This window comes from Miniopterus schreibersii (genome assembly GCF_964146895.1).
Source record: "Miniopterus schreibersii genome assembly, chromosome: 16".
Taxonomy (NCBI): Eukaryota; Metazoa; Chordata; class Mammalia; order Chiroptera; family Miniopteridae; genus Miniopterus; species Miniopterus schreibersii.
The window spans coordinates 19208546-19231349 of NC_138116.1; the positions used below are offsets into that span (position 1 = coordinate 19208546).

General features: G+C 46.3%; 2 protein-coding genes across 3 annotated transcripts; both read left to right on the top strand.

Moving 5' to 3' along the window:
- Window positions 1-10814: 10814 nt before the first annotated feature.
- LOC308568790 (10 kDa heat shock protein, mitochondrial-like) lies at window positions 10815-11363 on the top strand (the record flags this gene model as incomplete). Its single annotated transcript, XM_081162002.1, has 2 exons — window positions 10815-10829; window positions 11022-11363. 2 exons carry the CDS (start codon window positions 10815-10817, stop codon window positions 11361-11363), a joined length of 357 nt encoding a protein of 118 aa, XP_081018128.1.
- A 5517-nt stretch (window positions 11364-16880) lies between these two features.
- On the top strand, window positions 16881-21893 carry GIP (gastric inhibitory polypeptide). Of its 2 annotated transcripts, XM_081162380.1 has the most exons (6): window positions 16881-16939; window positions 17717-17821; window positions 19004-19150; window positions 19675-19764; window positions 20502-20611; window positions 21767-21893. In XM_081162380.1, the coding sequence occupies exons 2-6, from the start codon at window positions 17739-17741 to the stop codon at window positions 21784-21786; spliced, it is 450 nt and encodes a 149-aa protein (XP_081018506.1). In that variant the 5' UTR covers window positions 16881-16939; window positions 17717-17738; the 3' UTR covers window positions 21787-21893. The 2 variants fall into 2 exon arrangements, with proteins under 2 accessions (XP_081018506.1, XP_081018505.1); XM_081162379.1 differs by lacking the exon at window positions 16881-16939 and having other exon boundaries at window positions 17524-17821.
- Window positions 21894-22804: the final 911 nt, after the last annotated feature.

The window sequence follows — 22804 nt, forward strand, 5'->3', positions numbered from 1 at the left end:
TCATTCAAGTGTTCAGTGTTTAAAATCTTAAAAAGAAATGTGTTTATTCCAGAAATAGAAAAGACTCAAGGAGAAAAAAGAATTTTAAGAACAATCATTTGTTTTTCTATGGGTCACATAGTGTGTGTGAAAAAACTGCTCAGTTTTTTTGTTTTAGCTTAGGTTTGCAATTTAGAAACTCTTAGATAAGTAAGGGAGTAGTTTATTTTATTAACTTAGAAACAAATGGATACTTCCAAATTCAATTTGTTAGTAAATTAAACTGTACCACACTAGCCTCTATTGACACATGTAAAATAAATGGTCAATAACATTCCTCACACTACACTTTTACTGCCTTTTGCATTTTTTTCACTCTAAAATTATTTGGTTAAAAGATAATGAACAACTGGGAACATTTGAGATCTTGCTTCCTAGCATATGTTCTCAGTTTGGCTCAAATAAGTTCATAAAAATAAAATAAAAAGATAATGAACAACTTTACTTTAACCTAATTTTGCACAAAATGCAAAATAGATCACTGGTTCATTTGGGAGAGGGATTGTACAATTCAAGAAAACAGAAGGAAATAAATGTTATTTTTCAAAGTAAAAATTACAAAAAGCAACAAAAGAGAGTCCATACCTAAATAGTATTTAAGTGAAAATAATACAATTTTGTTTTTGAAATCTACATATCTTCAAAATATTTAAATGAATTTAATTCAAAATGAATCAATTACAGCATAGTCATAATTATAAACTGTGTGAAGATTATTTGATTTTTGCTACATAATACCTATGTTTTTTAAGACTAAAAGAATTTTTGTTTGCATGTTTAAAGTTTTACTCTTGACTATAAGATTAATTGGTTTTACTCCTGTTTCTAGTTAGGATTTTTTTTTTCAGGAGCTGTCTTAAATATTACAAAGTACTTAATAGGGGATGCTGCTATGTTTCTTTAAGTTTAAAAAAATTAATACATATCATTTACTAATATTTCATCACCAAAATGTTCATTAGAAACAGTTTAGTCTGTCTTTGTAAAACCAGTTTTATAAAGAGACCCAGCCTAATAGTATGTTATTTTTTAAAAACTGATTGTTTGACTAAACTGAGATAACAGTTCTAAAAGTGATTTCTGATTTTCATGGGTTAATAATTGAGAAAGAGTTTTGGTCCACACGCCTCTCCCATAAACAGCCTGAAATTTTTAAGAATTATTAGCACAACTTCTATGCTTTAAACATAACCTGAAAGTCTTTGGTCAGCAGTCATAGGATAAATGAGTGAATAAGTTTTTATAGTTTTCATTTTTCAAAGGTGTTTATAAACTGTGTAGGAAACAAATATTAGAGTTGTTTCTAAATTGCATTGCAATGAGGCTCATGCTCTCCTATCTTCCTCTTCCTCCCGCCCCTCCCCCTCCCCTCCCCTCCCCTCCCCTCCCCTCCCCTCCCCTCCCCTCCCCTCCCCTCTCTCTCCCTCCCCTCTCCTTTTGTTCCTCCATTTTTCTTCCTACTCCCGACACTGTCAATTCCTTCCCTCCCCCCCTTTACCCTTACCCTCTTTTCAATTTTTCTTTTTTCTTTCTCACGTCCCTTCCCCCTTTTTATTATTCCTGAGCTCCTCTGCGCCTCCGCCCATGCCTCCCCCCTTTTTAATCAATATACCTATCCCAGGGGTCCCTCTCCTCACTCCTCTCCTTTTCCTCCTGCCTCTCCCACTATCACTCCTTGCTATCATCCAGACTTGCTGCTGCAGACGGGAGGGATTCAGGGGTGCTTGAATCCTTTGATGCACCCAAATGAAGACTTGTTGCATTTTTTGACAGCCCCAGGGTGACTCAGACCCCAGGGCTCCTCCGCCCTGCGCTCTCAGTGTTTATTGTCTGAACATTCACCGGACACTTTTCTTTCTTTGTGTTATTTTTCTGTATCACATGTTGCTTATAACCGATTTTGTTATTAGCATTTTATGTATGGAATCCTTGAGGGCAAAACTATAAATGCCTTGGGGAGTCCAACCCAATGCTTACAGCTGTCCAAAAATATATATTATTAAGTAAATATCTTCTGGTACCATCTGAGAAGACATGGCCACCGCCATCAGAGAAAATGCTGTGTTTCGCCTAGGAAGTGCTTTTTCTTTATATTCTTCCTTCTTTCCTTTTTTCGTTTTCTTGCTTTTTTCTGTGTGTGCGTGTGTTTTGGGGGGGGGGGGTGGTTGTTGGAAATATAATACTCCACAGTCGTCAGATGAAACACAGGTAAACTCAGTCATTCAAAAGGTTGATTAACCTGCATCCAGGAAACAAGTCCTGGTGAGGGTGTGGAGAGAAGGGGACCCTTGGGCACTGATTGGGGGGTTGCAGGTTGGTGCAGCCACTATGGAAAACAGTATGGAGGTTCCTCAAAAAGTTAAAAATAGAGCTGCCACGTGACCCAGCAAGTCCACTTGTGGGTGTCCCTCTGAAGAAAACAAAAACACCAACTTGAAAAGTTAGGTGCAGCCCTATGTTCACGGCAGCACCATTCACAGTCGCCAGGATTTTAAAGTAGCCTCCGTGTCTGTGAACAGATGACCGCATAAAGGCGACCTGGAGATGCACACAGTGGGCAGCACCCGCAGGAAAAAGTGAAATCACGCCACTTACAGCAGGGGGGACCTAGGGGGCGTCGCCGTAGGTGAAATGAGTCAGGCAAATACTCTGCGACTGCATCTACATGCAGAAGCTGAAAAACAAAATGAACCCCCAAAAAACCAGACTCGTAGATGCAGAGAACAAATGGATGGTTGTCAGGGAGAAGGAAGTGGGGGGAAGGGCGAAAAAGATGAGGGGGGATAAGAGGTGCAAACTCCCAGTTGTCAAATAAGCGCAGCATAGGGAATATAGTCCAAAACGTGGGCATAAATTCGTACGGTGACAAGTGGTTACTACACTTACCATGATCACTGCGTTAGGCATATAAACGTTGAATAACTTGTACACCCAAAGCTAATATTATATTGTATGTTTACTATATTTTAACTTTAAAAAAAATGAGTAGCAACCAAGGCTTATCTCTGGGCTTGTCCTTTCCTAGTCTTGTGCCCACAGCGATGCTGTGCCCGGTGTCTCCTCCCCTCTGGTCCTCCAGCCTTGGCATCCCTCTCTACCGAGGGTCCCGGGCAGTCACGGCAGCCATCGGTCAGCTGGCGGAGCCCTTTGCTGTCCTGCTGTCCCTGGATGCCAGGGTGACAAGCCAAAGGAACAACCCACAGGCACGTCCTGCCAAAAGCTCTGTTAGGGTCTTTTTTTCTGGGACTGTAGCTAGCACCCCAATAACCATGTAAAAATTTGTTATTTTGTATGTCATTCAAAGCAGAAATGTCACCCCAAGACAGCCTTCTTCTTAGTAATTCCCAAGATGTCTGGTAAAGCCACCCTCCCGTAGCAGATGTTTATTGATTATTCTAGGTTTCGATACAGCTATGAACACTCAAGAAAAAGGCAAAACAATGTTAATAGCAGGTTAAATTAAAACAAAAATCAAGCAGGTCATAAAAATAGCAAAGCGGGGTGTGTTTTTTTAAATCTTCACCCAAGGACATGTTTTTGTTGATTTTAGAGAGAGAGGAGGGGAGAGAGAGAGAAACATTGATGTGAGAGAGAAACATCGATCGGTTGCCTCCCGAATATGCCTGGACCGGAGATCGAACTCACAACCTTTTGGTGTCCAGGACGACACTCCAGCCAACTGAGCCACATGGCCAGGGAGCAAAGTGGTTTTTGTTTTTTTTAAATTTACAATACTCCTTACTAGCCAGAATATAGTGAAATAAAATATTCCATGTGGCTGTGTGGGAGAGTAATTTTTTAATTACTCTCAACAAAAATATTTTTAAATTCTTACTATTTGGCCCTGCCAGGCGTGGCTCAGCAGTTGAGCATCAACTTAGGATCCAGGAGATCCAGGTTTGATTCCCTGTCAGGGCACATGCCCGGGTTGTGGGCTCGATCCCCAGTTGGGGGCGTGCAGGAGGCAGCCGATCAATGAGTCTCTCGTCATTGATATTTCTCTCTCTCGCTCCCTCTCCCTTCCTCTCTCTGAACTCAAAGATATATATTTTTTAAAAAATTATTACTATTTGACTTAGAAATCGCACTTTTGAGTATATAAGTTGTTTAACTTTTTAAAAAATTTATTTATTTGAGAGAGAGAGGGGAGGGGGAGAGAGAGAGAAACATGCATTCGTTGGTTGCTTCCTATATGTGCTCTGACGAGGGATCGAACCTGCAACTTTGGCGTATGGGGGCAACGCTCCAACCCGCCGAGCTGCCCGCCAGGGCTTTCAGACATCTTATTCAGCCTTAAAAGGATTGAAATACTGATACCTGCTATAACATAAGTGAATCTTGGAAACATTATACTAAGTAAAATAAGCCCAAATACATAAGGACAAATATATGATTCCACTTACATGAGATACCTAGAATAGTCAAATTCATAAGGACAGAGAGTAGAATAGAGGACACCAGGGGGTGGCAGGCGGAGATTTGGTGGGGAGTTAGTGTTTCATGGGTAACAGGGTTTCAGCTTGGCAGGATGAGAAAGGTCTTGAGTTGGATAGTGATGGCTTCACAACAGTGTAAATGTACTCACTGTCACTCAATTTCACACTTAAAACCTGTTAAAATTGTAAATTTTATGTTATGTATATTTTACCACGATTTTAAAAGGTTTAAAAAATAACTTTCAAAACCTAAAAAAAAAGCAAGCAGTGAACTCATGTTAATTATCAATGTCAAGAAAAAAAGCAAAAAACTTAACCATATAAATGCTTAAAACCAAGGGAACCTTCCAGTAACTTTTAGCATAGGTATTTGGTAAAATGTGGTAAAATGTTATGTAGCCGTGAAAATTGTGTTCAAAAAGGATTTAGAAAAACTTGAGGTAAGTTTACAAAAAGCACATGTCACACAATTGACTGTATGTGCTAGTTCATATGATTGGAACCAGCTTTTTAAAAAAACCTACATGTGCGTAAGTGACTAGAAATTACCTTTCAGAAACTCTTGAACGTGAATTCCCAGAAAGGTGTACAAGAATATTCACAGCAGCACTGTTTATAATAACAAGACCTACAGCCCTGGTTGGGTAGCTCAGTTAGTGAGAACATTGTCCCCATACCACAAGGTTGAGGGTTCGATCCGCAGTCAGGGCACAAACAAGATTCAACCAATGAATGCATAAGTAAGTGGAACAACAATTCAGTGTTTCTGTTCCTCTCTTCCTCTCTGTCTCTCTAAAGCCAATAAATAAATTTTTAAATCTTAAAAAAAATAAAGAAAGAGAATGGGGAATAAAATTTCAGAATGTGGTTAATTCTGGGAAGTAGCACAGGGATGATTGTAGAGGGACTCACAGGGCAGTTTAAAGATATTGGAGATGGATATTCTAGTTCTTAATCTGAGTGATGGATACACAGGTATTATATTATTCTTGAAACTTTACATTACAACTTAATTGTTAGTATAAATATTTCATAATAAGATTAATTGAATTAATAAAAAACCTAGGAAAAACTGCTAACAGCAACTCTTTGGCTTTAAGAATATAGGTATATTTCTCTTTGTTTTTCTCTCTCCCTTTCCCTATTTCTCTCTCTCTCTTTATCTATTTCGTTCTCTCTCTTGACTCTGCTATATTTTTCAAGATTTCTCGATTGTCTATTATATTTTTATAGCAAATGAATCGTCGCAGGATACCTTCACAAGCTAAGTAGGGAATGGTTCTGGATCATCCCCTGTTCCAAGATTTGATGCAGCCAGAAATTCTCCTTCCATTAGCAACCAAGGTTGAGGGTTAACTGCAAGGCACCCTGATCAATCACGGATGTGGCTTGACTTTAGCTAAAGGACTGATTAATTATACATGTATTCCTAATAAACTGAGAGGGTGTGTGCTGAAACTTAGGACCAGCCCGGGAACAACAGGAAGCGCTCCCTCAGATTCACACCTTCCCAGTTGGTCCCGGATCCTGCAGACACATTCCTCCTCTGACTCCTGTGCCTGAGTCATTTCGTTTTCTTTTGTGTTTGCTGGAAGCCTCTGAGGGTGAAGCCCGTTTCTTCCCCATCAGTCTGGGAGTCTCTTGCTGTGGAATCATGTCTTTCAACACATTGGAAAACACAGGGCAGGATCCATGTTGCTTTCTGGATCCTGCCCTGTGAGGGGTTTCCATTATTTTACCACCTAAGATCTCCTTTATTATTTCTCCATGAAGCCAATGTTTAGAAAAAATATTGTCTATCAAAAAATTCCATTGTCAAGTAATAGATTGTTCTCATCTTGAGCGGCTGAGAGAGCTCCTGCTCTGCACAAGTCACAAGAGGTTATGCTATTCCCACCAAAAGGAAAGGGATCTGGGAGGGGACTTTGCCCAAGCAGCCTTGCCTGGAGCAACTGTCTGATTTGTGTGAGATGCTATAACTGCTGAAAATAGCTCATGGGTACCATGGCACACGTTACCCCTCCTTCCTTCCCTCTCAGGGCCCTGGGGTTCTAAGGGTTTGAAAAACATCACTCAAACACTCACTTCCCTAGCACAGATACTAAAACTGGACTGATACAGAGGAGGTTGGGGTGGCCCCGGGCAAGGGGGGTGTCGAGCACAGCAGAGGAAACACAGTCAACAGTGTTGCGCCCGGCCAGGGAGCCGAGCTGGTTAGCGCATCGTCCGGATGCACCAAGGCTTCAGGCCCCAGGCCGCTCAGGAGCAAGCAGGAACCAACCAATGAGCGCACAAGTAAGGGCACAGCAATCGGTCTCTCCCTCTAGCTCCATTCCCCTCGCCCTCTAAAATCAATAAATTAAACAAAAATAAATTAAATAATATTGTAGCCCTAGCTGGTTTGGCTCAATGGTTAGAGCGTCGGCCCGTGAACTAAAGGGTCCCAGGTTCAATTCCCGCCCAGGGCACGTACCTGGGTTGCAGGCTCGAGCCCCAGCCTTGGTTGGGGTTTGTGCAGGAGGCAACCAACACAATTGGTTTCTCTCTCTCTCTCCCTTCCACTCTTTCTGAAAAGCAATGGAAAAAATATCCTCTGGTAAGGATTAAAAATAATAAATAAATAAATAATGTTGTAATAACTATGTGTGCCAGGTGGGTACTGGAAATATCAGGGCAAACACTTTGTAAAGTATATGATTGTCTAAACATTATGCTGTATACCTGAAATGAATAAAACATAATATTTAATGTAAACTGTAATTGAAAAAAATATTTTTATTGATTTTAGAGAGAGGAAGGGGGAAGAGAGGGAAACATCAAGTTATTGTTCCACTTATTTATGCATTCATTGGTTGATTCTTGTATGTGCCCTGACTGGGGAGTCGAACCCACAATCTTGGTGTATCAACACGACGTTCTAACCAACTGAGCTACCTGGCTAGGGTGGAAAAAAATTTTTTTTAATCTAAAAAAGAAAAGAAAAACATTATCAAGACCAGCTTTCTCAGTACTAGCACGTTGCCTGGAAGGAGAGCAGAAGAGACAGAGAGAAAACTTTGTAAATTGTAGAAAACACCCTGAGGTGAGTAATATCACTGTTTCTCCTTTATAGGTCAGCTATGCCTAGATAAGCCACAAGACCAGGGTTCCAACCCAAATGTGCCTGGACCCCAAGTCTGTGCTCTTGCCTTTATACCAAAGGAGCATTTGAAAATCCCAATCCAACCCCTGCCGGAGTGGCTCAGCGGTTGAGCATCGACCTAGGATCCAGGCGATCAGGGTTCAATTCCTGGTCAGGGCACATCCCCAGTCGGGGGTGTGCAGGAGGCAGCCGATCAATGATGAGTGTCTCATCATCGATGTTTCTATCTCTCTCTCTCTAAATTTAATCTAAATTTCTAATCTAAAAATTTAATCTAAATTTTTTAGATTAAAAAAAATTTTTTTAATCTAAAAAAGAAAAGAAAAACATTATCAAGACCAGCTTTCTCAGTACTAGCACGTTGCCTGGAAGGAGAGCAGAAGAGACAGAGAGAAAACTTTGTAAATTGTAGAAAACACCCTGAGGTGAGTAATATCACTGTTTCTCCTTTATAGGTCAGCTATGCCTAGATAAGCCACAAGACCAGGGTTCCTTTCCTCTCTCTGAAATCAATAAAGATATATTTTAAAAAAATCCCAACCCAAACATTTATCACAATTTATACAAAGGTGTAAAGGCAACTCAACGGAAGAATAATCTTTTCAACAACTGGTGCTGAAACAATTAAATATTCATATGCAAAAAAATCAATTTCCTTCCATACGCCTTTCTATATACAAAAAATAACTCAATCGTACACATATATGTAACTATTTAGGTCATATAACTGCAAAACTAAAACCTGTACGACTTCTAGGATAAGACTTTCGTGGCTTTGGGTTAGACAAAGATATCTTAGATATGACATCTCCACCCCAACCCCAAAAAAACCTCATTAAAAGCTGAATTCATAAATTGAACACCAAAATTTAAAAAACTTCTGTTCCTCAAAAGATACTGTTAGAGAATAAAAAGACAAGTCAGACTGGGAGAAAATATTTGTAAATCATGTATCTGATGAAGGACTTGTATTCAAAATCTCAAAACTCAGTAGCAAGAAAACAAATACCTCCCCTCCCAAAAAGGGGCAAAACATTTGAACAGATATTTCACCAAAAAGGATATACAGATGGCAAATAAACCCATGAAACAATATTTGATATAACTAGCCATCAGATAAATGCAAATTAAAATCACATTGAGATACCACTACATACCTATTAGAATGGGTAAAACTGAAAAAGACTGACCTTGCCCAGTTTGGGCAAGACTGTGGAGGCACTGGAACTTTTATACAGCTGGTGGGAATGTAAAATATTACAATCACTTTGGAAAACAGTTTGGCAGTTTCTTAAAAAGTTAAACATACTCCAATCCTAGGTATTTACCCAAGAAAAAGGAAAGCATATGTCCATACAAAGACGTGTCCACAAATGTTCATAGCAGCTTTACCTTGTAATAGCCCCAAACTGGAAACTACCTAAATCCATCAACAGGCGAATGGATACACAAACTGTAATGTATCCAGATGATGGAAGAATATTACTCAACAGTAAAAATGAATGGACTGTTGATCATGTTACAAATAAAATTGGATCTCAAAATAAGTATACTGAATGAAAAAAGCAGACCAAAAAAAAAAAAAAGAGAGTACATACTATAGGATTTCATTTATATAAAATTCTAGAAAATGCAAACTAATCTACAATGACCGAAAGCAGATCAGTGGTTGGAAAGGGAGTGAGTTGTAGGAGACAGGGGCTCAAGGAAACTTTTGAGGATGGTAGATATGTTCACTTCCTTAGTTGTAGTGATGGTTTCATACGAGAGAACACAGGTCAAAACATCAAATTGTGGCCCTGGCCAGTTTGGCTCAGTGGTTAGAGCGTCCACCCTCGGACTGAAGAGTCCTCGGTTTGACTCTGGCCAAGGGCATGCACCTCGGTTGTAGGCTCAATCCCCGGCCCTGGTTGGGGTGCGTGCTTGTGGGAGGCAACCAGTCGCTATGTCTCTCTCGCACTGATGTCTGTCTGTCTGTCTGTCTCTTTCCCTTCCATTCTTTCTGAAAAGCAATGGGAAAAATATCCCCAAATGAAAATAAAAAACAAAAACAAAACAAAAAAACCCCATCAAATTGTACACTTTATTTTAAAGGTGTGCAGTTAGTTACACGTCAATTATACCTTTAAAATGCTTTTTTTTAAAAAATCCAAAAACTGTGGAGGGAGCAGTGAACTGGGAAATAACCATTTTCCATCATCATAGTAAAGATGGGTTCAGGCAAGAATCATCAATGGTTGTTAAATAAATCTGAGGGCTGGGAAAGTCTGCTGAGGAAGAAGGTATTTGCGTCATCTGAAAGTGTCTCCTTGTACATGGCTTTTTAGTTACAGGGAGAAAAACAGTAACCATACAGTGGGAAAACTCAGCAGAGCTCTGGGTGATCAAAGTGATCATAAATCACGCGGGTAGACGTCTTGCTCCCCCAGGTGGGATACCTTGTGAAGGACACACCTTCATTTTTCTGGTATACTGGCTGAGATGCATAACCTGAACCTGATTTGGAAGACACATCAGACAAGTCCAAATTGAGAAACATTCTATAACAAACTGGTCTGCAGTCTTAAAATTGTCAGTATCATGAAAGACAAAGAAAGACTGAGAAACTGAGTAAAGGGGGATAGAGAGACATGGCAATTAAACGCAGTAAACAGTCCTGGGCTGTATCTAATAATGGAGGGGAGATACCCGAAAGGACGTTATTGGGACAATTGAAAAAAATTATAAGATGGACTGTAGGCTTTATATCGATGTTACATTTAAACGTTTATTTATTAATTGATTTGAGAAAGAGAGACACTGATTTACTGTCCCATTTATTTGTGCACTCATTGGTTGACTGCTGTATGCGCCCTGAGGGGGGATGGAACCCACAGTCTTGGCGCACAGAGGAGGACACTATCCGTCCTAACCAGCTTCCCGGGCAGAGCTAAACTATTTCAAGATGAAAGGTTTTCAAAATCTCCAGGCTAAAGACTCTGGGAATGGCGTTGAGGCATTGGGATTTTAACCCGGGCTGGTGTGGCTCAGTTGGTGGGATGTCGTCCCATACACGTAGGGGTTGAGGGTGTGAGCCCAGTCTGGGCGTGTAAGGGAGACGATTGATCAATGTTTCTCTCTCTCTTTCTCTCTCAAATCGACAAAAACATATCCTCGATTGAGGATTAAAACAAACAAACAAATAACTAAAGCTTTCCATGGACCCCTGGCGGGTAGCTCAGGTGGTTAGAGCATTGTCTCCATACGCCAAGGTTGCAGGTTCAATCCCTGGTCAGGGCACACGGAAGGATCAACCATGATGCATAAATAAATGGAACAACAAATCGATGTTTCTCTCTCTCTCTTTCTCCCTTCCTTGCTCTCTCTCTAAAATCAACCAATCAATAAATATCATTTTAAAAAAGAAAAAGTTTCCTGTGGAGAGCAAGAACTGCAGCAGCCGGAGTCATGTGTTTAGAAACTTTCTTCCCCTCTTTGACCGAATATTAGTTGAAAGGAGTGCTGCGGAAACTGTAACCAAAGGAGGCATTGTGCTTCCAGAAAAATCTCCAGGAAAAGTATTGCAGGCAATAGTAGTAGCTGTTGGATCGGGCTCCAAAGGAAGGGGTGGAGAGAGCCAACCAGTTAGCGTGAAAGTTGGAGATAAAGTTCGTCTTGCAGAATATGGAGGCGCCAAAGTCATTCTAGACGGCAAGGATTATTTCTTATTTAGAGATGGTGACATTCTTGGAAAGTATGTAGACTGAAATAAACCATTATTGAAATGGCATCATGCAAAGCTGCCCATTCCATTGAAGTTCTGAACTCCTTCATCGTGTAAATAATTTCCGTGTCTCTTTTATACTAAACTAATGATATACAAACTAATGACACCTAGTGTCTTAAAATTTAGTTTCACTGTACTGATATAAACATTTCCAAATAAAAATATATAAATAAATGGTCAAAAAATATATAAAAAGCTGTCCATGTAGGTGTTGCCAGGTTCAGCAAATAAAAATACAGGATGTTTAGTTAAATTTGAATTTAAGATAAACAACTATTTCATCTGTTCTTGTCTATTTTTTGTCTGTGTCATTCCCCCCGCCCCCCCATTGGATAAACAACAATTTTAAAATTTTTTCTTAGTATGAATATGTCCGTGTAGTATTTGCTGCCTAAGCATCGGGTACCCTCTCGGAATGCAACATACTGACATCTGTACTCTGCGGGTATTTGTGGAATTTCAGAGAAATTACCGGCTTTATCTGTCTCCAGTATCTAAAATCATCTCAGTTCCCACTCTTGCAGAGAGAAAGAGGCCAAGATAAATAGATTTTAAACGGCCAGAGTTTATGACAAAGAGAAAAAAATGTTGACTGAATCTAGCATCTTCTATAAGAATGACAGTGACGGTCAACATTTTTTAGGGCTGATTACACAGGGGCGAGCAAAAGTAGGTTTACAGTTGTTCATACGGGAGAAAGACATGCAGGCTATGATGACCACAGCTTCACTAGCTCTGTTTCCCCTACACCGCCTGTCGCCCGCCCCTGGATATACAGTAGCCAGCCCCTCAGGTGTCCCCCAGGCATCTCTGCCTCCTGTCTAGTCCCTTCCACATTGCACCAGAGTTGGTCTGTGTGACCCATAACTCTCCGTGTGACCGATGACCTAGCTGAAGGAACGGGATGGCATGCCACATCTGGATTTAGGTCTTAAAAGGCATTCAGCCTGTCATCGTATGTGCCCGCCTTGTTCTGTGGGAGGAAGCCCCACGGTGAGCAGCCCTGGGAGGAGTCCAGTTGCGGGAGAGAGCTCGGGAGGCAATTCACAGCCCCGGCCGAGCCTTCTGAGATTGCAGCTCAGCTGATAGCTGCCTGCGACTTCAGGAGAGACCCCGAGCCAGAACCTCCCAGCTAAGCCACTCCCAGATTCCTGAGCCTCAGAAACCGTGAGATCATAAATGGTCCTTGCTTTAAACTGCTAACGTTTGGAGTCATTTGTTATGCAGCAAAAGGTAACGAATGTATGGAGATATAATGTAACACAACGTTATCTTCTAAGTATCCATGTTCCCCAAATCGAATCAGTGCCTTGAGGTAGGAGCTACCCATTTTACAGAAAGGCAAACTGAAGCACAGAAGCAGTGGTTGCTCTAATCAGCCTACTAGCAAGCACAGGCGGCTCCGGCTCCAAAGCCCGTGCTCCTACCTCAGAACTTCACAGCCTCCGATGTGCCAGGGGCTGGGCTGAGTCCGCCTGGCTTTATTATTCCATCTTACTGAATTCTCACCTTAGAGTGAGGCGGAGGAGATCACTCCAGAGAAAACCAACAGGCAATATTCGCAAGATGCCTTCAAGTTAACAAGACACTAACTTCACACTTGCCTGTAAGGTAGGCAGGCAGCTTTTGTTTTCTTACGCCCAGTTTAGAGTTAGGCAAATTAAGGCTCAGAGGGAGTAAGGGCTTTGCCCAAACCAGGCTACTCCCTTAATATAATCAATGAGGCGTGTGTTTTCTGAAGTTGCAGAAATCTGTGTGTGTGTACACACACACACACACACACACGCAGGCACGCACGCAGAAGCGGGGTGTTTATTGGGGACCCTGGAAACTGCTCCATCCTTTATTTCCCGGTGCAAGGAAAAGGAAGGGGAAGCCCTCCCTCTCGCCACTCTCTTCCTTTCTATGGGATGTGCTCCCACCGGGGCAGCGAGGGGCTTAGGAATGCTGCTCTCTCTGGGAGCCCCAGCCCTTTGGTCTTTTATCCTAAATGCATCACCAATTCTGTCCCTCCCTGGAAGTAAGAACCTTTTGGCCGCCCCACCCCCCTCCCAGTTCTAACTCTTCACTGGGGTTCTCCTCCCACAGATTAGGCTGCAACTACTGAGAGCTGAGCTCTTTTCTTGATAAACAAAAGCAAACAAAATAGCCTTTGAAAAGAGCAAGAGGGATTGGAGTTAGAACTGAGAGGGGACTTCCAAACTGATCCCTTGTGGCAGATGGCCAAGAGAGGCTGTCGGGGGTATATTCTTTCTTGAAGATCCTTCTGGAAAATATCTATCTTTGCCTGAGTGGTACAGGGGCTTGTGTGGGCAGAAATGTTTGGGACCGTGACTTTGCTCACGATGCAACTAGGGAGGAAAGAATCAGGATAGACCAGATGACTCCGCAAGGTTTGTGAGGGTTCCTGTCACTTCTTGTCTCTTCCGAAGGAGAAGAAATCTGCCACCTGTTTTGAGAGAGATCAGAGGAGGATGTCTGCTCTCTGAGTCAGTCCGTGAGCTTGGAGACCCACAGAACTTCAAAAGCAGAGTCCACGCAGGGAGGCTGCAGCCAGCGTCTGAGTCACCCGGGCCTGGCTGCAGAGCTGGCCTGGAATGCCTGCGGTGGTCCTGCAGGCCCCAGGGTGGGGGTGGGGGGTGAAAGGTGGGGGTGGGGTGACTCACCACCTTGAGCTGGGAGAGTCGGCGAACCCCAAAGGCTCTCCTGCTCCTCCAGTTCTCATTCCTGGGGTTTCCATGAAGAAGCCAGGAGGGTATGGGAAGCAGGACCCTGGGTTCTCCTGCAACAGTCCTGCCATCACCCCTTCCCTGCACACATTCCTTGACTTCCAGGCCTCCTCAGACATCCCCACCCCACCCCCAACTCTCTCTAACTGTCTGGGCTATCAGCCTTTGTAGCTGGGCTTTAGGCTAGTTGGAGGGATCCTCCTGCCCCCCATCCCCTCTGTCCTCTCTGACCCTTCATGTCCTGGAAATTCTCTGCACTAGGCTGGGGCTCTGCCACCTCCTGAACTTCCCCTCCCCACCCCATCCCTACATTGCACTGAATTCTGCACACAGGGTAAGTCTCTCCTTGTGGCATCAATGGGCTGGCCAAGTTGCCAGTGGGGTTTACCGAATGATTTTGATCAAGTCCAGAAGGCGCTTTTGATCCCCAGAAACTTCTCAAGGCCTTATTTGCCATTCCCTGGCCTCCCAATGTGCCCTGGGGGAGGTTAGGTGGGCTGTAAGCTCCCCTGGGCGTTTGGCATTTTCTCTGATCTCCTCAGCTGGTCCTCCCCACATCCCTCCCCCCCAGGGCCCAGGCCACATTCTCTCTAGTCTGTCCATAGCACTGCATGGTGTGAAAGCCAGAGACCAAAGGGAAACAGGGAGGGGCCGCAGGGAGGTCTCCTCCAAGAGGGGTGAGTGGGGACTTAAAAGCACAACTGGGCCCTGGCCAGTGCGGCTCAGCTGGTTGGAGCATCATTCCATGCACCAAAGGGTCTCAGGTTCGATTCCTGGTTGGGACACGTACCCAGATTTCAGGCTTGGTCCCCATCAGGGCACATATGGGAGATGATCGATGTTTCTCTCTCTCTCTTCTTCTCCCTTCCTCTCTCTCAAAAATCAATAAAAACATATCCTTGGGTGAAGATTTTTTTAAAAAGGCACAACTGGCCTGAGCAGCCCAACCCCCAAAACAAATCCACAGAGAACCAGGCGGCTCAGGGCTGCCAAGACCCATCACAGAACCTTCCTTGACATCACACCAGGGAATGATGTCTGCCCTTCTTGGATATCCTCTGCCTTTGGGGTTTTGACACAAACCTTGTGTTGTTCAACAGGAAGCAGGATCGCAAGCAGCCCCCACACCCCCTTTGGGGGCCACATTGGAATGGATGTCTAATCTCTGCCCGCCGCTAGCTGGGAGATGGAGACTGGAGAGCTTGCCCAGAGAGAAGTTTTTCTAGACGGTAAAAAATGGGTGGTGGGCGGGCAAGGTTTCTAGGAAGCAGAGGTGAGTTGCCCTCCTGGTCCAGTTACCTCTCATCCCACACAAGCACTTAATTTCATGCTGAAGCTGCTCCCAGGCCGGGGAGATCACCTGGAAGGAAAGTGGCCTTTATTAGGCTCTGGACTGATAGGCAGAGAGTGAATGTGGTTGTTCATGGCTCACGGCACCCATGGCAAGTGGAGGAGGGAGAGCCTGGAAAGAAAGCCTTGGGGGTCTACCAAAAATGTGGTCTAGCCCTGCCTGTGTGGCTCAGTGGTTGAGCATCAACCTAGGATCCAGGAGGTCATGGTTTGATTCCCGGTCAGGGCACATGCCCGGGTTACGGGCTCCATCCCCAGTCAGGGGCGAGCAGGAAGCAGCCGATCAATGACTCTCATCATGGATGTTTCCATCTCTTTCTCCCTCACCCTTCTTCTCTCTGAAATCAATAAAAACATATTTTTAAAAAAAATGCCCTGTGTGCTGTGCTCTCTAGACCAAGAGCCCCTGTGGACAGAGCCATGTGCCAAGTACTTGGAGGAAGGCAAAGGGAGCGCCCCAAGGAATCTTCAGTCTGAGGGGCAGACACAGCCCTCAGCCTCAGGAAGCCTCTGTGGGATGGTGAAGAAATGGCCCCTGGGTCGCACCCCTGCTCCCAGAGAGCCCCAGCCTGACAGACAGGCGCGGCACGACCTCAGGGTCCCCCAGTCTGATGGCAGGGACAGGACCACAGACTTCTCTCGTACAGGAGGGTAGGGCATTTGAAGAGACAGGATTGGTCTCAAAAATCTTTATAGATAAGGAGAGCTGTAGCGGCTCCGGCTCCCTCTGAGTTCCCACCGTGTAAATGGGCCTCTTTTCCCTACTCCCTCCTGCCCTAAGAAGGAAGACAGCTTGAGTGTCAGTTCTCACTTCACCCAGCTGCCACCAGGGAACCTCCATCCTTCATGGGCCCTCAATCCATTGCCCCTGTTACTTTCCATCTTTCCCCCGCTGGGACACCCTCCTAGACATCGCAATGGAGACATCGCCACATTGCCAAAGCTGTAGGCCACTAGCCAGAGCTGGGGTTCAAATGACTGCACCCCACCTGCTCCCGCCCAGAAGTAGCCTATTGCCTTCAGGAGTGTCTCCCTTCCCCAGCTAGTGCCACCTTCCCCGAGTCTGCCCTCCCCAAGGGCATCCTAACTGAGGGCACCAGTAAAAGAAGTGGGGGATAGAAAAATACTGGGCCTTAGGCCCAAAAGGGGGGAGAGGGAAGTAAAAAAAAGGGGCACTTAAGGTACCCTACCCGTGGGCAGGCCCCAGACAGCAGCTGGATATGCCCAAATGTTAATCACCAATTAGCACAGTTCAGGTGGAAAGGGAAACTTTATTACGTGTAAAATGGACTTAATGTGGCAGGAGCTGTGGGCTTAATTTCTTGAGATAAGATGCTTTTAGGCTAATCAGAGGGTCTGCGGTGCCTGGATATAAAGGAGGTAAGCAGCCTTCCCTAAGCAGGCTGGGCAGGAACAAAAGTTAGGAGGAGGAGACCTCGCCCTGCCCTTCTTCTGGAAGAGCTGGAAAGGACGTCTGGTAAGAGAGCAGCTGGGACCGGGGACACGGGAGAGAGGTGGACCTGGGCACCGAGGCGCTCTGGCACCCTTGCAGCTCACTCTTCCCTCTTAGTAAGACGTAGGAAGGTGGCTCTGATGGCTCCTTTAGCACCCAGGGGACGAAGGCAGGAAGGCGAGGTCTTGCAACCCGCATATCTCTAGCCCAGCTTTGGTTTTTAGGGCTTGGGAGGAAGGTTGCTTACTGTTTTTCATCTACTGAAGACCTGGACGAAGTAGGGCAAGCCCTCGGTAGAGGGGTCGGACTTCAGAAAGAACTTCCCTGAGTTGAGAGAGTCAAGTCTGAGAAGGGGAGACGGGGATGGTTCTACGTGTGGTTTTCACCCGGGGTAAGAGGGCCGTGATGATTTAGGTGACAAGCAGCTTGAGAGCTGGCTGGCTGGCTGGTATGAGCTGTGGAGGGCTCGAGGGGAGAATCTTGCCAAACCACATGCCTGTGATGTCTAGCCACTGCAGCCAGGAGGGGGGCTGTCCAGGCACACAGGTCTCCTCCGCGTTCTGCAGCCTGGATATCTCCCCCACTGCCCTCCTCCTGCCCCACTCAGACTCCACTTAAAACTGTATTGCCCAGCACTCCCCAGCCTCCCTAGGATCCTGTTCTGGCCTCTTAGAAAAGCTCCAGACCCCAGGGCTCGATGTCCCCCAGCTTTCCGAACCCCGTGGGCCTCCAAGGCGCCAGCAATACTGGCTGTTTCGTAGCACAGTGCTTCCCCCTCAGTCAGGTCCTGCTCTCTCTTAGCTCAGGAAACAACCCTTAGAAGATGGTGGCCATGAAGATCCCTCTGCTGCTGGTGTCCCTGCTCCTGGCAGTGGTGCTGGGAAATAAGGAAGAGGGTCATTCCAGGTAGGGGGGAGGAAGAAGGGGCCAGCTGCAGGGGAGGGGGCTGGGGGATGGCCGGGTTCTGGTTTTCAAGGGAGGCGTGAGAAAGGAAGGAATCCCGGGCCAAGAGGAAAGAAGCTGCAGGGGAGAATCTCCAGCGGTCTGAGTGCAGAGCGAGGACAGGACCAGAGACTATGTATCATGAGCTACTGTTGCGGTGGGAGCGACTGCGGTTAGATCTTTGGGAGGACTGCTCAGTGGCTAAGTATCTGAAGTGGATGACAGCATCGCCACTGACCATGCATGTATGCATGCCTTTGGTCACATTTTATAGAGGACCCCCTGCGTGCCAGGTGCAGGGGATACCTGGGAAGAGTGGTCCACAAAGGCCTCCTGCCCTCCTGGAGTATATGGGCCAGGGGGAAACAGACAAAGAGCCCCCTCGGCGACTTGCAAACTGTCATGAGTACTGTGAGGAAAAGCAGAGTATTAGGAATGAGCATATCAGGGGGCTCTGCGCTTTGGGGATCAAGAGAGACCTCTCTGAGTAGAGTTGGGCTTTCTTGGGTGCAAGGACAAGCTATGTACTCGTGTAAATTCAGTGATGTAAGTCTGAGGCACGGCTGCCAGAGATGTGTGCAAAGAAAGACACTGTCATGTGGAAGTTAAGAACATAGACCTGCGCCCAGGCGGCCTGGGGGCAAACCCTGCATCTGCCACCCATGCTGTGAGCTAAATCTCTCTGCACCCTAGTTTCCTCATTCACAAAAGGGGGTATAAACAGTGTCTCTCCTAGGGGTCCTGTGAGGATTAAACAAGTGTCTGTATTAAAGGGCTGTTAGGGGTCCTGACTCCCGTATAAGAGCTACTATTGTTGGTATTGACTGGGAACCGAAGACCGAAATCAGGTGTCGCCAGTGCAAGAGGAGTAAAGAGGGAACTGGGAGTCAGTCCTGTGGGACAGAAGCCAGAGCCAGAGCCACACACACTGAGGATGCAGGAAGTGGGCCTCTAAGCTGAAAATAACGCCCAAGGGGTTTAATGCATGGCCAAGAGGTGTCTCCATAAAAACGGACTCCCAAGAAATGGGCCGGCTGGTTTCCAGATGCCGGCCCCCTGTCATTTGTGCCGGCCCGGTGGTTCCCCGCACCCCCTGCGCCTCCATGGCGCTCTGGTCTCTCCCTCTCTCCCCTCCCTGTCCCCCAGAGTCCACACTAAGGTCCGAGGCTCCGGACCTCGAGGCCGCAGGTACGCCGAGGGGACTTTCATCAGTGACTACAGTATCGCCATGGACAAGATCCGCCAGCAGGACTTCGTGAACTGGCTGCTGGCTCAGAAGGGGAAGAAGAGCGAGTGAGTGGCCGCGCCAGCCCCCCCCCCCCCCCCCCCCCCCGGTCCCCTCCTACATTCCCACCGAGCACGATCCCTGGCCACTCGGCCCTGTGATGCACAAGTCCAGGTGGCGCCTTTCACTCAGGCGACGATAGGGAGCTGGACAGCACGGCGGCCCTGATTCGGGCAGCGGGCCACTCCGGGGGCAGGACTAGGGCCACGTTCCAGGCTCTTCTCCTAAAGGGCAGGGTCGCTGAAGACGGTGCAGGGCTCGCTGAGGACGCCCAGGAGGCTGGGGGTGAAGGCGGGGAGCTGAGCTGCCGCCAGCGACTTGGTGGTGGTGGCGCTTCAGACGGGAAATGGAATAAACTGTCTTCATCCTACTTCCTTCTCTTTGCCAAACCTCTCCCTGCCCTGGCCGTTTGGTCGGCATGGTGGGTTCTGGAATGCTGCTCATTGGCAGCGGAAGACGAGAGGTGGGGAGGTTGAGGGAAGAAAGAGGTGCCCTGTGTCCCGCCACCCACTCCCTAACCTTATCTTACCAGCTGGAAACACAACATCACTCAGAGGGAGGCCCAGGCCCTGGAGCTGGCCCATCAATCTAACAGGAAGACGCAGGCCAGGGAGCAGCAGGGGTGAGTCAGCCCACAGGGGAAGGAGGGGTGTGGGGCCCCCTGACCCACCCCACCTCATTGTTCCCTCTCCCGGGCTCCAGAGCAGGGCCAGGCCCCAGATAAGCAGCCCCTTCCACTCAGAGTTCAAAGAGGGGTCTTCACTGAACTCTTGGAGGTCAGCCTGAGCTTAAGGGAGAAGCCTGGGAGGAACGGGGGCAGGGTGCCTGGGAGGGGTTTGGGGGCCAGGGTTTCTAAGATTGATGACTTAGGGAGTGTGCAGGAGAGGGGCAGCGAAGGAGACCTCAGGAACCGGCTTCCCCACTTCTCCCTGCCACACATCACACATCAGGAAGGACATTTGTGGAACAGGGACCATCCTGTCCCACGGCCAGTCACCTGAAATCGGTTACCCCCTCTGAGGAAGCCAGGGAATCTCTGGCACAGATCATTATGAAGAGCGAATGTTCCCAAAAGGATCTCTTGGGGGTTCAGAAGGCACCCTGGGATACTTGCAGAGGTGGACGGGTGGGATGTGTCTCACCAGAATTCTGTTTGGCTTTGCCTGTGCTGAGGAGACTGCCCCGGCAGGCAGGCAGATGGGGCTGGAGTTTTAAAAGCTGAGGTAACCAGGAGGCAGCTGTGTTGACTCCCTACCCCCACCCCCACCCCCACCCCCCCTTGGAGTCCAGTCCCTGTATTTACTCTCCCTGGGTGGGGCCTGGGCTAAGGCAGCCTGCCTGAGGCTTTCTCCTTTGCAGCTCCCAACTCAAGAACCCTAGTGATGAAGATTCGCTAAATGACTTACTGATTCAAGAGCTGCTGGCCTGGATGGTGGATCAGATGGAGCTCTGCAGGCTCAGGCGGCAAGGTAGGGAGGCTCTGGGTGTCTTCTGTAGTGGTTATAACCTTGAGCATTGGGGTCAGACACAGGTTCAGATCTGCACCCCAACATATGCTGGCAAATTCTTAGACTCTCTGAACCTGGGTGTTTTCATGAAAATTGGGGCTATTTAAACCACTTCATAGGACTGCTGTGGGTTTTATTTTTATTTATAAATTTAAAAATATATATATATGTTTTTATTGATTTCAGAGAGAGGAAGGGAGGAGAGAGAAATAGAAACATCAATGAGAATCATTGATCAGCTGCCTGCTGCACACCCCCTACTGGGGACTGAGCCTGCAACTCGAGCATGTGCCCTGACCGGGAATCAAACCGTGACCTCCTGGTTCATTGCTTGCCCCTCAACCACTGAGCAACAGTGGTCGAGCTGCTGTGGGTTTTAAATAAGAGAATGCAAGAAAAAAGCTGAGAGCAAACTCTGTAGAGTAGTAAGAGTTCAGTAATGTTGGCAGCTATTATTACTGCTTGTATTTCTTTCTCAACTTCCTCTAAGGGAGATGCCGCTCCCACCTCCCGGCCCACCCCAGCTGACCTGCCCATCCTATTCTCAGCTTTCCCTCTCTACCCTTGTGCCCTGACGCCTTCCAAGTGATGGAACCCCTGTAGTTGGAGGCATGTTGCCCTGCTCTGTAGCCTCTGCTGGTTTCAATGGTCCTTGAATCCACCTTACCAGCTAGGAGGTCCTTCAATCTATTATGTCCTAGAAGAAAGGGATAGCTAGATATCATGGAGAGACCCATCCACCTAAAGGGTGAGTCGGGACATTGAGAATGCAGACCCCGAGGCACGGAAACCAAAACACATTGAGACTTCAATGATGGGAAGCTTGGGCAGGACTGAGGGAACAAATGTGGGAAGACTTCCCGTAAGAGGAGAACAGGGGAGAGAGGAATGTGACCAGAACCAGCAGAGAAGAGAGTATGAGAAGATCTCCATGGGAAGGTGGGTGACAGTCTCCGTGCTTTTTGAATCATTTTGATTATTTAGAATGAAAAAAGCAGTTTGGAGGTAGGGGCAGTTGAACTATGGCTGGGTGCCAGGATAAATTTACTTTGCTGACTCCAAGCTGATAATGACCCTCCTCTCTACCACTTCCCCTCCCCTCTCTACTCTCCACAGGTTTCAGTGATTCTGGCTAAACCCAGCTCAGGACTGGACTCTGCCCTTCCATTACCCAGCTCCTGCCTCAGCCCCACTCCTCGGTACCCTAGAGAAGCCAAACCAATAAAGTTTAAGCAGAAATAAATCTTTGTGCCCTTTGTCAAAACGTATTCAAATGTCTACTGAGCACTAATAATGTATGTTTGTCTGTGTGTGTGTACCACCCAAGGAAAAGAAGATATGGCTCTTACCCATCTGTTAATTCACCTATTTATTCTACAAACACTTACTGGAAACTTAGCATAAGCAGGGCTGTGTGCAACACTGGGTGTACAGCAATGTGGGAAACGAACACAGTTCTTGGCTCTGTGAGGGGTTTACAGTCTAGTGATGAAAACAGGCCTTAACCTTTAAACACACAAACATACAATAATCACATAACATGCTAAGTTCTGTGAAGAAAGGAGGTGGCTATGAGAAAGGACAGAGAAACCTTATCTATGTGGAGTCAGGAGGGTCTCTTGGAGAAAATGCCATTTAAGTTGAATAAGGTTTGGAGAATAAAAATGGCCAAAGGAGCCTTAATAAATATTAGCCAGTGTTATTAATGCAGCAAAATGGGCGATGGGGAAATAGGACGGGCAGAGGCTAGCCAGGTGGGAGGGGCAGGGCCTGAAAGACCATGTTAACGCTTTCGGATTTTCTCCTCAGTGCAAAGATGAGTCCTTGAAGGATTTTAAGCAGGGTCAGGTCAGAGAGGACTTATTTGCATTCCAAACAATCACACTGATGAGAGTAAGAATTATATTGAGATGAGTAGGGATGAAAGGGGAAGAAGAAGTTCAGTAAAGAGGCTCTTGCAGGGTTCCAGGTTTACACTAGGGTGATGGTAGTGGGGGGTGAAGCAAAGTGGGAAAACTCAATTTATCCAAAAGTCAATACCTTTATCTCCCTGTGTTCAGAGTCTTCCACACCTCAGTCTGCTGCCTTCTCCAATGCCCTGCGTCCACAGATATACCTTCTCCCCCTAGCTGGGTCATCTTCTCTTGGAATGTC

What these genes read in the sequence shown, in the direction of transcription:
- GIP (XM_081162380.1), top strand. Translation starts at nt 17,739, where the DNA reads ATGGTGGCCATGAAGATCCCTCTGCTGCTGGTGTCCCTGCTCCTGGCA. An exon ending in AAGGAAGAGGGTCATTCCAG is followed by an intron (nt 17,822 to 19,003) that starts GTAGGGGGGAGG and finishes CCTGTCCCCCAG; the next exon opens with AGTCCACACTAAGGTCCGAG. An exon ending in CTGCAGGCTCAGGCGGCAAG is followed by an intron (nt 20,612 to 21,766) that starts GTAGGGAGGCTC and finishes TACTCTCCACAG; the next exon opens with GTTTCAGTGATTCTGGCTAA.